General features: G+C 40.5%; 1 protein-coding gene and 1 long non-coding RNA gene across 4 annotated transcripts in view; one reads left to right on the top strand and one right to left on the bottom strand.

The window, feature by feature from the left end:
• The window catches only part of Cwo (transcription factor cwo), a 68,906-nt gene that overhangs the window by 15,789 nt on the left and 39,306 nt on the right, over positions 1-13,811 (bottom strand). For 2 of the 3 annotated variants that reach the window (XM_076806828.1, XM_076806827.1), the window contains one exon: positions 7,596-7,725. The exons of the other annotated variant lie outside the window; for it this stretch is intronic. In XM_076806828.1, the coding sequence (XP_076662943.1) occupies positions 7,596-7,725 (130 nt within the window). The remainder of the gene's footprint in view (positions 1-7,595; positions 7,726-13,811) is intronic. 3 annotated transcript variants of the gene reach the window in all.
• LOC143366075 (uncharacterized) lies at positions 4,041-4,717 on the top strand. Its single transcript, XR_013084655.1, has 2 exons — positions 4,041-4,253; positions 4,489-4,717. It is a non-coding gene; the product is annotated as an uncharacterized LOC143366075 (long non-coding RNA).

Raw genomic sequence — 13,811 nt, 5'->3', positions numbered from 1 at the left:
CACGTCAATCGTTTCCTGCGCGGGCAGACTGCAGAGCTAGAAGCGTGGAAATTGCAAGCTGAATGCCGGAAGAAATTCATTCGACAGATTTCGGACGTGCGGATTTTATCGAACGCTTTCAATAGAATCTTAATGAAACGGCAATTTTGTGTAATTGGACGCAGCTGTTTTGTGTTAGAGAATAAGTTCTCTGCACGCGGGCATTCGAATTTATGCCTGCAAAAAGAAAATCGAGAGCTTTTTTCGCATTGTATGATCGGTCACTAGCTGGCCTGTTTAAACAAAAACTTGCAATCTTTATAAAGACAGTTTCTTAGTGCTGGACTCTTGGATACTAAAAAAGTTTGTTCCCCAATAAAAACCCACCACTTCTTCGACTCGTAAATCAGTTAAAAGACGTACATAGGTAATTATTCCGATAATAGCAGCGTGAGCGACACACACGCCTGAGAAGCTAGTAATAATGCTTCGCAGGTAACTGTTTTTTTCTCTCAGGTAAAACACGTGCAGTACGGATATATAAAAACCGAGCACTCGCGAACGGTTAAGACATCTCGATTTTCTCGAATATGTTTTCCACTTCGTCTCCAATTAAAAACGTCCAGCGATAAACGTATCTGGCTAATCATTGCCCCGGGAGATCACCACAGGGAATCTTAAGAAAGCCGGGGAATCGTTATCGCGCGCTCTGAAGGCCCTAATCGCCAATGAGATTGCATTACTTCGCCGAAACGGGTGGAAACACTTTCGTCGGCGACTGTACGATGTTTGGTCGGCGTTATTCGTGCATGCCTGATCGCGGCGGTTGCGTATCGTCAACAGTCGGCTTATATAAAAGTGGCACGGCCATTGAGGATAGCACGTTCCGTCGAATGTGATCGTAACGTTGAATATTTCCGTGGCACACCGCGGCCGCCGGTGCCATCAGCATTATGCGAGAGCCTGCCGCGAGGAACCCGGTTCTTTTCTTCCCCTGTCGCTGCAATTCCGCGAGCAAACGTCAATAGACCGCTAGGGTAGACCGGGGGCGGTAGTAGCAGGGAGGGTGCGAATGTAACACGTTAAACATCTCAAAACATATAATAGATATTAACGCCAATTTTCGATATATGATGAACAATGACAGTTGGAATACGCACATTCATGCCCTAGGAGTACAGATACGCAATAGCCTGGATAGTGAAGAAAATAATTTCTCGATACCCTAAAGTAACTTTTTCTTACTGACTTAAAATTTTAATATAAACACTCCCTTTGCTAGTATGTGCTTGTTCGATTTTTTAATCGGTAATTCGACCTTTTTTATATTAGTATTGATCGTTACTTAGCACTTTTAAGCGTCTCGTTAGTCGAAATTTATAATTTAAGTTCAAGAGCACGGTCGGGGGCGATTGTAACATCGGCAGTCGGGGTCGGTTTTACCGCAACAGAACCGACTGGTGAGAAAGAAGGCGAATAATATTGTCTTGTTGAAACCAAATGAGAGAATGGGTGCAATATACTGAATGCAAGGCTTGAGCAGACGAAGAATGCACTAGACAAAATGCTTTTTTATTTCTGCCATAATCGCGATACCGCGTAATTGGTTATAGATTTTACCTTCTTCATTTATTATCATAATTTAAATCAATAAATATTTTAATTTTGTACAGCTAAATTTTGCGCTGCTATCGACTCCATGCAGTGTTACAACCGTCCCTGACCCCGGGTCGGTTGTAACACTTTACCCGCTTCTCATTTTTTATTAATAACTTGGATATTACTTGACATATAACGAAACTGCTGTGACTCAATGATGTCAGATATGTAAGTAACATTTCCGTATAAGAGTTTTTGTTGTAAATGTAACAGTTCCCGCGTAATCGTATTCCAAAGTCAAAGTGTTACTACCGCCCCCGGTCTACCCTACTAAGTCATTTTAATGAAAAACGATCGGTCGATCTAGTCGTACGTTCGCAAAATTCCGGCTCAAAAAAAAAAGGAAATCTACTGGCTCAGGCGTTTTGCTCGCATATTTCTAATAATAATAATAATAATAATAATAATAGTAATAATAATAATGGATGATTTCTCTTCATTCTGAGGTGGAGATGTAAATAATCACTCTACCAGCTTTGTATCAGATATGGTAATGAGTTCAGTAGAGAAAATTACCGTGAATCATGGGATATAGACGGAGTGGGAGGATACGAGGAAATATTGTTCTCGCGAGATTAGGATACGTAAAATCTAAAGTAATCGTGGACTTGCGTTTCGTACATTTAAGTTATGACTCGTTTCGGTACGTGGAGCGTGCTATCTTGCCTAAATTCAGAGGATATGTGACGAAACTCACGGCCTAATCTCCCCATGCTTTCCCTGCTATCTACGCTTCTCCGACAGTTCAAGAGCCACCGAAGCCTGTCACGAATCGAGTCCCATCGAAAGATTCAATAAAGGCTGAAGATACTGGGGAGATATTTCCGAAGAGCGCTATGGAAGAGCAGTGGAAAAGTCTGAAGCGTGTGGGAGAGCGAGGAAAGGTATCGTGCAAGTGAATGAACTTCCGTTCCACGAACACCTCTAAGAAAAATATTTCTCAAATATGACGTTGTAATAAAATCACGCCCTAAAATCCCACCTACACTATCTCCGCAAAATATTGTAGAACTGTCAGCGAAGCAAATGCCAACAATGTGCAATTGCGCCACCCCCGCCGCCCGTTATAACGATCGAAGCAACAATTCTCAGTCGAACGTAAAACCGCAAAATCACAGCGCGCAGGTCCCTCGGCGTGAAAACGCGCCGACGCCACCCAACCGCTGAAAACCTTCGCAACGACCTCGTTCCTCCTTCCCAATCAACAGGTGACTGTAAAAAAGAAGTGTATCAACCCACACGGGCCCACGCTTTCACCCATAATTCCCATCCATTCCCCTTTACCCACGCTCGCCTCTTCGACTTATCGTAACAGACGCCGAGGCCGAGAATCTCTGGGCGCAGGTCGGCGGCAACACGTGCGGACGAACCACTCGTGCGTGCGTGCATGCGTCGGCCGCAACCGACGCGATCGGGGCGCATGGAATTGTGCAAGCTGCCTTGAAAGATCGGCCCGCTCGACGTTCGGCGACGAGACGGCCGGGCGATATCCGTGCCACGTTGTCGCCACGATCCACGAAGTCCTCTCTCCCCTGCCAAAAGTGGCGTTCGGCGTTCCCGTTCCTTCTCGGCCGCGCGCGATGCCAGAAGCCGAACGTGCTCGTTACACGTGATCCGATGCAATTACCAAGCAGAAGCGTGCGCACACGTACGCGCGCCTCTGTGTGCGAGCGTCTTTCCATCGTGTCACATCCTTGCCGCGTGCTCGTCGCGTGTAAATATGTATGCATTCATTCCCGACGATCCTCCCACGTATTTCCCGCGGCTCTGTGATCATCCGGTCACGTTTCATCGGGACGGTTTTTCAGACAGATAGTGCCGATCGCGCGACAATGACGATTCGCGGTCAGCGATATGGAGCGACAATTAACGAGCCTGGATCGATTACTTTGCTTGTGCCGATTATGTTTGGACGCGAGGATGGAAGTATCCGGTGATTAACCCGGGAGCAGGCGCATGTCGGTCTTTTCGACCGACGATTTTATATGTTTCGAAACATGATCTATACCGTTCGACTGTTTACTTTTTCCGTGGAGCTATTCCTCTTTGAAGGAGTTCTTGACTTGTGTATTCTTATAGTTAAACCGTACGTGTGCCAATACTTATTTGACTATGGATTTCTCATTTTCTTTACTTTACTTCCTTATACCGAATAACTGAGAATTCTCAGTAAATATACTATTTATGTGTGTCGAAAGACACTAATAAACATAGTTAATATTGATGGATTACTTTATAGTTTAAAGATATTCCAAGGAAACTGGGTGTGCCAATACTTTTTTCACCCACTGTATTTATGTTACGGAGCGACACTTAGTGCACTCGTGTAGGTTTTAAATCGTACATTTTTACGCGTCGGTCTTTTCGACCATAGCGCGCCTGCTAACGTTAGTCTCGTTTCGTCTGTCGCGTACGACGCGTACTGTGTGGCAATCATGGCTAATACTAATTTCCGAGATTTCTTATTGATTGAAAACATTGAAGACGAGATCAGTGATTCCGCGGAAGATTCCGATTATGTTATACAATCCGATCACGATACAGATTCGGAAATTGATTCTGCGGATATAGAGATATCAGATGTAGAGGAGGCGTGTACTTTGAGCGAAGGAAACGTAAGTATTTATTCTTTATTCTGAAGATGCAGTTTCTAATCCGAGGAGAATATAAATATTTAATACGTTTATGAAACCATAAATTTATAAGTATATTCTTTGAAAAACTCTCAAAAGTGGTAACTTCTTGTTGGTTTTAAAGGTGTGTTGTCTTGTTTAATGTTATGTAGGGTTTTTGTTAGTTAAATAAATTCAACTGTAACTGAGGTTTATACAGCTTTTAATTCTCTTTCAGAATATGTAGACACGTATCATTACTGTCGAGTATTCTTGTATGAACTTAATAAAATCCTTCCTCATCGGATAAGTAGAACCGTCACCCATTCGTGGGTGGCGCGGCCCCTGGAGAAACTTAGGTGTCACCCAGATACAGTGGCGCACCCAGGGGGGAGCCGAGGGGCCGTGGCACCCCCAAATACAGGGCGTTGAAAGAAGCAAAGAAAGCTGAATTTTATTCTTTAAATAAATTGTTCTAATCACCTAATAAATTTTATCGAATTTGCCTTAAAAATATTTTCATCCCTTAAACTCGGCCCCCCCGAGATTAAATCCTGAGTACGCCAGATATAATATAAGTGGCGCGGCAGTGAACGTGTTAACACCGCGACAGGCTTCGTTGTGTTTTCACGCCGATGGATGCAGATTCGCATGCATCAGGTCCGTGTCGATGCAGTGCCCTCCGTGTGCGAGGGGCAAAATAATATAGCCCCCCTGCTTTCGGAACAGTTCACGCTTGCCCGTTTCAGTTACTGGCCGCCCGGTAGCTAGATAAGGGCACGCTCCACCTGACGAGATCACCGCCGAAATCGAGGCCCCTCGCCAAGCCAGCGGCACGTTTGTATCAATTTGAATTATTTGTACGGCACTTGCGCAACAGGTGCACGAAGCGAACACGCCGTGGCAACACGCTTCTGGCACCGTTGGCCGAAGGTATATAACGGACGTGCAACCCGAACCGTCTGAATGAAATGTCAGGGCTCGACGGTCGCCGGTGAGGACCGCGCGTTAAATGAACTCGTTAAAAGTTGGCGAAACGCTCCCGAAATAGACGCGAATTTATAGGGTCCGCGCGCGTACACGCGCCGCGACGTATCCGATTTCGCCCCGTCACGGATGTCACAATGGCCGTGTCGGTTTTCGAGAAACGTGACCGCCGTCGTCGCCGCCGACCGGTTGCGTCACCGCGGATTCGACAACACGGAAAACCTTTCTCCATGGTGGCCTAAATACCGGTGTCCCCAGATTTTGGCGCGGCCTTCCGCTCGCCGCGGACACGCTCAGCGACGAACTCGGCCGATGATGATCGACGTTCGCGGAACACACGCTGGCAGTGGTCCGATAAAAGGAACTGAATACTTTGCTGATAAAAAGGAGGCAGCTCCATAATCGCGGAGATTGCAAATGCGTTACGCGAGTAGTGAGATTGCGAGAATACTCGGCGCACGAGTGTACCGCGCTCTTCGCTATGATTGCCATTTTATGTAAAGGAACCACGCATTCGGTATTAGGTGATTTACGAATAACGAAAGTAGGGGTAAAGATTACAGTGGTTGGCCACCTGACAGTGATTGGCCCTATTTTAAGAAATGAAGAAATGTAAAGAAATATCTATTTTATGCTTTTTTTAATTAACATATTCGTATTCCATGTACTTTTTTGCTTCGAATGTAATCAATATTTCTCCACTCGTTATATATAGTGATTATATTTAAAAGGTGATAGGAGACTCGGCTTTACAGCTTGGAAATTACAGCGATTCGATAAAAAGATCATAAGAGTACAGTTGAAAGTTTTTGAATATTTTAATGTATTTGTGATATCTGTATCTCTGATATTCTGTATATATTGATAAATAACGGTCAAACTTTATAAAAAAATTATTTATTTGTTAAAATTATACATATATTATGAAAATTACAGGAGGCCAACAACTGGCATGTGAATAATGCTGAATAGCAATAACTGGCCGGGCTGCCGGCAACTATTTTATAACCATGATAACGGTAAAACAGTTATTGGCCACCTATTCATTAGCGGTATTGAAACGGTAATTTTTAAATAGTACAATTAAATAAAAAGAAGAAGTACTATTATGTATGTTACATTGTATAGTAATATTTTAAGTTTCTTGTCATTTGAATTTTAATTGGTGTATTCAAATGCAACTTGGTTATTAAATTTATTTAATTAAATTGGAATTAAAAATGAAATTTGATTGAATTAATTGGATAAAGCAGTAAGAGAATAACATTAAAAGGGAGAAAATCAGTAACAAAGAGAATACTATTCAAAATAAAAGAGCGAAACCAATAATTATAAGCAATGACAGATGCCCAAAGAAAGTATACCTTGTCAGAGATAACTGATAAAGTATAGGATGTATAAGAATAAATATATTTATTTATGTTTAATAAACACATACATACCTAAGATATATCCATTTTTATTGAATAATTTTAATCCCATTTCTATCATCAGATCATGTAACATTTTCTGTTAGGTTATATTATGTGTCAAATAGCGGCCAATCACTGTCGAACCGATCGGACAACTACTGTCATAACCATGCCAATAACTATATTTCGTCATAGTCAACACATTTTTTGTATATTTTTATACGTTCTTGAATTTTTTTTATAAACTCTATTTATTTTTAGATTACCAGGGGTTTTTCGTACTTATTTATATTGATATCCATTTCAAATTTACTAAATTCACATTTATAATTCGATATTTATGTGACACTCTTACTTAAGTGGCAAACCATTGTACTCTTTACCCTATCGTTAATTATACTATCAAATGTTTGCGCGAGCTTCTGTATGAATGTTCGTGGCTCCTGAACATTAGTTGGCACGCTCGATATTTACCGAGTACCTAAGCGCATAGTGCGGAGTTATACGCGAATACTTTGGCGAATAGTTTGTCGGATTCGTATTGAATGTGTGGTTAACTTAACCCTTAAGTGGTGACGTCCCACTTTGTGATATAAACGGTGATGTGGAGTCTCACAGATTCCTCTTTAATAATTTGACACTGTTAATCCTAATTTTATTTTTATCATATAGCTACAGAAGTTAGTAGTGACTTTATTACATATTTAAAAAGATACTTTTGCATGTTTTGTTCAAAGCCACTGAAAGTTGTCTTCGTGACGCGACATATCGTAAAACAAGGTCGAATGAGAAAAAGGAAAATACGTATAGTAAAATTTTTTTGTAGGAGTTTTCCAGACTCCACGTCACCGGTTAAGGGTTAAGATGAAAACGGTATCGATGAACTGAGTTTTACCTTAAGTGGATCACGATCAATAAAAATACAAAGAATAAGTCCACGACTCACCCTAGAAACCTTCTTCTTGGTGTATACTTCGTCATCCTCAGAGGCGGTGGCGAAGTTCAGGTTCCCTTCGCAGTACCCCGCACCTATTCCCATCCTGTAGATTTCGTCCTTGCAGGATCTACCATCCAGACTGGAAAATCCAGAATAAATGGTCGTGAATCAAAGTCGATGTTGCGTGGTGCCTGTCTTCCTACTTAGTAGTTCCTAACTAAATAGTTCTAAATAGTAGAGGGTGTAGATACGACAAATTTAGGGACACTGACCTAAGGCACGATTTGAGAGTGTATTATGGCACGTGTTTACGCTCAGAGAGTTCAGTATCGACTAACTGGGGGTTCCTCGTTACGAAAATTGTCCCCTCCATGCGGGCAATGACCGAGCTCAACTTTAGGGGTTGGTTGGCTGAGCGCGGTCCAACCAAATCATAACACACGTGGTAGTTCGTAGTGGGTATGACGTCCAAAGAAATGTTACCCAACACAACTACCCACACCCAAAACACACTTAATGGATTATCTAGAAAATCTAAATATATAAAACAATATAATTTATTGCCTAGCCGACGTCTAGATTTATCATAAAGTTTCCCTTAGAGCTGTTTTCTTATCATATTGGAAAGAAAATATGTGGATTGAAAGTGGGGAATAGTGGATCCGTCTTATTACATACATCAAATCTTCATTTAGCGCAAATTTTATTATACGTAATTTACTAAAGTAAAATTACTTAGGAACGACACAAAAGAATGTGTATGCAAGTAGTTCGATAGAAAAGAAACATGAAGGAGGATTTTAGAATAAATGTATAAATTATTTCTATAAATGTAAAATGAGTGGAGATTTTATTGAAAATTTCGAATGGGCATCTTACTGGATCCACCGGTTGAGCATTTTAATTTTTTATCATGTCTCGTTGCGAACGTTCGCTTTGCCAGGGAGATCGCGATGGTCGATGGACAAGTTCGACGAGTGAAAGAAAATCGAGAAGATTTCAAAATAATCCCGGGGAAGTTTGCGGCAGTAGTCACGTAAGGGATCGTGGATTCCTGACGCGATTGCATCGTGACACACAGCGTTCCGACGAAAAGAAATTTCCCGCGACAGTTCCGTGAACAATGGCGGCGACGGGCAGAAAGGATGTCACGTCCGAATCACGCGCGGCGCTTTCACATTCGCGCGGGTTTCAACGTGGAAACTTTTTAAAAAAATCTTCCTCCATTTCATGAAAAATGACAGGCAATCAATAAATTCAATTTTTACGCCAAGAGAACGGAAAACGCTTGGGTCGCGTTATTAATTTCTAAAATTACAGACTGGAGACAGGTGAAGATATTTAAAAAATCAAACTCACCAACACCTTCTTGATACTTGCAAATATTTTAGAACATTCTTTCGGTGAAAAAAATTCTATTCACTTCCTATGACATATTCTCAAGTTTTCGATATCACGAACAGAGATACAGTGGCTCGCATTAATATTCGGACACTTTTTAAAATCGCATAACTTTTTTAGAATTGGTCCAAGCAACTTGAGTTTTTTTGAGAAGCTAGAAGGATTAGTTTGCTAAATGACGTATTTGGTCGTTTTGAAAAAAAATGTATTTAGTTGGAATAGCGAAAATAATAGTAAAGGTCGATTTTTAAACTTTTCTTTGTGAGCTTGTAATGAAAATTAAAAAAAAACTCGTTTGTAGATTGCAGTACGTTGTATACGTGCCTAAAATTTCATCAAAATCGGTTGCTCCGAGCTACAAACGTTTAAAGATCGCAGAATAAGGTGGAAATGAAAATTGATGAAATTTTAGGCACGTATACAACTTACTGCAATCTACAAACGGTTTTATTTTAATTTTCATTATAAGCTCACAAAAAAAGTTTAAAAACGACGAAACGCGTCAGTTAGCAAACTAATCCTTCTAGCTCCTCAAAAAAACTCAAGTGGTTTGGACCAATTCTAAAAAAGTTATGCGATTTTAAAAAGTGTCCGAATATTAATGCGAGCCACTGTATATACTTATTACTCAGGGATGCTTTGAAGAGCTTCCTAACGCGTAGTCTTCATTCCTAAACTGTGCAGACTTAACTCTTAAAACTCCAACGCCAAGTTGGACTTAACATATGTAATTCCTTATCCCAGCTTCTTACGAAGCATAGAAAGTTAAGTGCCTACCCCTTCGGTTCTATCTTAACGAGATCTGGACAGAGTGGTCACCACATTCACTGCCAAAATCGACCCAACACAGTTACGTTAATCCCTGACCAGCGAGAATATCTATAGAAAAGCAATCCCATTTGGTGACATTACTCCGGGGAATTCAAACATCCAGCAGCCACTGTCCCCATGCACTTAGCAGTCTGCAAAAAGCGTGACCACTTTTAGTTGCTCGAAGTATTTATCTGCGGTTAAGTGGAGTCGAAGCTCTAACTAATAGGTGACAGTGGCACGATCAGCGAGCGACTCGCGGAATTTCTCGAGGCGGAAACCGCGATCAAAGCAGCATCTACGCTCGCCCACGGTCGTTCCAGACTTTACGTAACATTTCGCAGCGAGTGTTTCAGTCAATAACCCGACACCACGTCCTCTGCCCCGTTATAGATTTTCCGCCGTAAATAGAATCGACGGAAACGGCACCAGCCGCCACGCATTATTGATGACTCGAGCAATGTCGTTCGTCATGAAACTTCCAGCTGACATATGCTTTACCTACCGCCCGCGCAATGATAGCCCGACGATGCTTTGCCCATTCAACGGCATAAATACGTAGAAGTAAGTAGTTCCACTTATAAAAGTCGAAACGAACAACCGCTTCCACTGGTACCATTGCTACATTCCCTCCGCACTCGTGCCCATTGCAAGTTAGTTCTATCAGCGTGGAAAAACGAATTCTTATTTAAATCCACCTACGCTTTAAACCTCTGTAAGAATCCTGCATTGGATTTGAATTGATGGCAGTAAAGGTTAAAAGATTGAATATACAGAGGGTACGCGGTTCCAAGTGTGTAAATTCTGTGCGAGGCCGAGCCTCGTTGATGATCAACAAGGAAATCACCGTGACGCGACGGAATCGGTATAAGAACGCGTGTCTGATCCGTGTTTTCTTTTTTCCTTTGCTGCGTTTCGAGCCGCTGACGCGTTGTTTACAGGCGGCGCGGTTTCCCGCGAATAATTAATCGTGTGGAAAGTTTGGTTAATTGTGAGACGGTGCCGATCTATCTCGGAGGATGGAATAAAACCGTCCCCGTTTACCGTGCTCGCTCTTCTCTCGCGCGAACAACGCAAGAAGCTTCGCGCTGAAGCTACACGTTCCCGCGGAACAGTGCACACGCTGTCTTCGCGAGGTAATTACTATGCGCGCGTAATTAAAGTTGTTCAACGCGGCTGACTGAATGTGTACCTCCCTCCTCGGCAGGCGAGCCTGAATAAGCTGCTTCTGAGAGCAAACGGAACACCGCTCATTTGGAGTGGTTAATTTCAAAATCATTCTTCTGGCTGTGCATAAGCAGTGCCATTCTGAAAGCAAATACACAATTTAAAAGAGTGCTAAAAGAATAGGTAAATGCAATTGGTAAAATTAATGTTCAATGTTCGCAGTATCGTTCGTAGTGCTAAGTAATTAAGGGGGGATTCTTGCGTAAACAACCCCCAAAAGTAACTGATATTTACGATTTATTTTTTAAAAAACTATTATTAACATTGGATTAAACTATTTTTCGGAAGAGGTTGACAAGATTCCACAATAATTACTAAATAATAAGAAGCATCGGCATGAGAAAAATATTTTCTGCAAATTTAAAGATGCCTTCTTATATCCCAGAAGAGTTTAATCCAATAGTAACAGAAGTTTTTTTTTTTTTAAATCGTAAATATTAGTTACTTTTGGGGCGGTTGCACGAAAATTCCCCCTCAAGAATTTGTTTATAGTGAAAGCACAATTTTGGTCACTTTCCTGTCTTCCTTGTATTAATTAAGACCGAAAGAAACGAACGGTGAAAGTTAAGGAATCGTCGATCAAAGTGCAACCGGTGATAATTAACTGCTTGCCGCTAATTGCACTTGTCGCTCGGAACGTGGTATTAGAGACAAAGGCGGCGCGTCGAGGTTGCACATAAAATTTCCCCGTCTCGACACGTGCCGCGTTTTTCTCGTCTCGAGGTGGACGTCTCGTCGATCACGTAACCCGTGTATGACGAGCTAAGGACGCGGAATTCTCGCTCGACCGAGGAACAACAGGGAGAGAAAAAAAGAATTCGAGTCGCTTCCTTTTCAGTCGCGTTCCGAGCTAACGGGATAAGACAAATGCCTCTGTTACGTTGGACGTGGATAGGAAGAGGGAGCTGTGCTTCGATAATAGCGCAATAGTCGAATATTAGTAATGGAAATATTAGTAATTTAAGTCATGGAAATATTAATAATATTAGTCATGGAAATATTCGTAATATTAGTAATGGAAATATTAGTAATATTAGTCATGGAAATATTAGTAATATTAGTCATGGAGATATTAGTAATATTAGTCATGGATATATTAGTAATATTAGTAATGGAAATATTAGTAATATTAGTAATGAAAATATTAATAATATTAGTAATGGAAATATTAGTAATATTAGTCATGGAAATATTAGTAATATTAGTCATGGAAATATTAGTAATATTAGTCATGGAAATATTAGTAATATTAGTCATGGAAATATTAGTAGTATTAGTAACTGAAATATTAGTAATATTAGTAATGGAAATATTAATAATATTAATAATGGAAATATTAGTAATATTAGTCATGGAAATATTAGTAATATTAGTCATGGAAATATTAGTAATATTAGTCATGGAAATATTAGTAATATTAGTCATGGAAATATTAGTAATATTAGTCATGGAAATATTAGTAATATCAGACATATTAGTAATATTAGTCATGGAAATATTAGTAACTGAAATATTATTAATATTAGTCATGGAAATATTAATAATATTAATAATGGAAATATTAGTAATATTAGTCATGGAAATATTAGTAATATTAGTAATGGAAATATTAGTAATATTAGTAATGGAAATATTAGTAATATTAGTCATGGAAATATTAGTAATATTAGTCATGGAAATATTAGTAATATTAGTCATGGAAATATTAGTAATATCAGACATAATAGTAATATTAGTCATGGAAATATTAGTAACTGAAATATTAGTAATATTAGTCATGGAAATATTAGTAACTGAAATATTATTAATATTAGCAATTGAAATATTACTTAGTAATATTAGTAATGGAACTATTAGCAATGGAAATATTAAAAATATGAGTAACGAATATCAGGATGCTATCAAAAAAAAAATATTAGGGTACTCTTGCTGAAGCCCATTACGATGCTCGTCTACTTAGTGCACCTATTCCAATTTGAGTCGCGTTTCCTTCAGAGAAAACCATCCAAAGAACCAAATCAGAAACCTCTCGTTAATTCCAGACGAATTCAGCTGCAATATTGCATTATTAAACCCCACCTTCACCCAACTAGAGGATGAACTACAATAACAATTTTCCCCAAAAGAAATGGCTCCGAAGGAACGCAGAGGGCTGTTAACCAGAAGCTTCCCTGGGTCGCCCTGCCACGCGTGTCTTTCTCCGCCTGCACGAGAGCTGCAGTGGCATACAATTTCTATTTATACGTTATCGTCCCTTGCTACGTGACATAATTCGATTTTACGTTACATAATTACGCCCGTCGGGGTTACGCAATTCGATCGCGCCTGGACGATCGATCCCGTACGTATTCCATACTAGTTACGCGGCGAGTAAAAGTAACCGAGAGGATACTGCTATGTGCTCTATCGCAATATGCAATTATACACGATTGTATAATAACCGGCCAATAACAAAATTACTTACAGCTCTCCCGGAAGGACGAGAACGAATTCAACGATCGCCGGCAAAACACGCGACGGCGGAGCTCCACGAGGACTCGTTTTTGCATGGAACAGTTTTACGACTCGCTAACAAGGCGATGATAATTTTATTGCACATTCAACCCGCCCAGCGCGTGATTATACGAGGATACATGAGATCCTCGCTTATTAGATCGTTATCCTTTTCGCGTCGTAAACTCCAAAGATTCGCCAAGAAAATTTGCATTCATCTTGCTGCATTTACCGCCTCTTTCCTAGTATACCTACTATAATAATAAAAGGATCGCAGTTTCGAAATAGCCATCG

This window comes from Andrena cerasifolii, chromosome 2 (assembly GCF_050908995.1).
Source record: "Andrena cerasifolii isolate SP2316 chromosome 2, iyAndCera1_principal, whole genome shotgun sequence".
NCBI lineage: Eukaryota > Metazoa > Arthropoda > Insecta > Hymenoptera > Andrenidae > Andrena > Andrena cerasifolii.
Note: the sequence above shows the minus strand (reverse complement) of the source record. Positions and strands in the feature narration are given on the sequence as shown.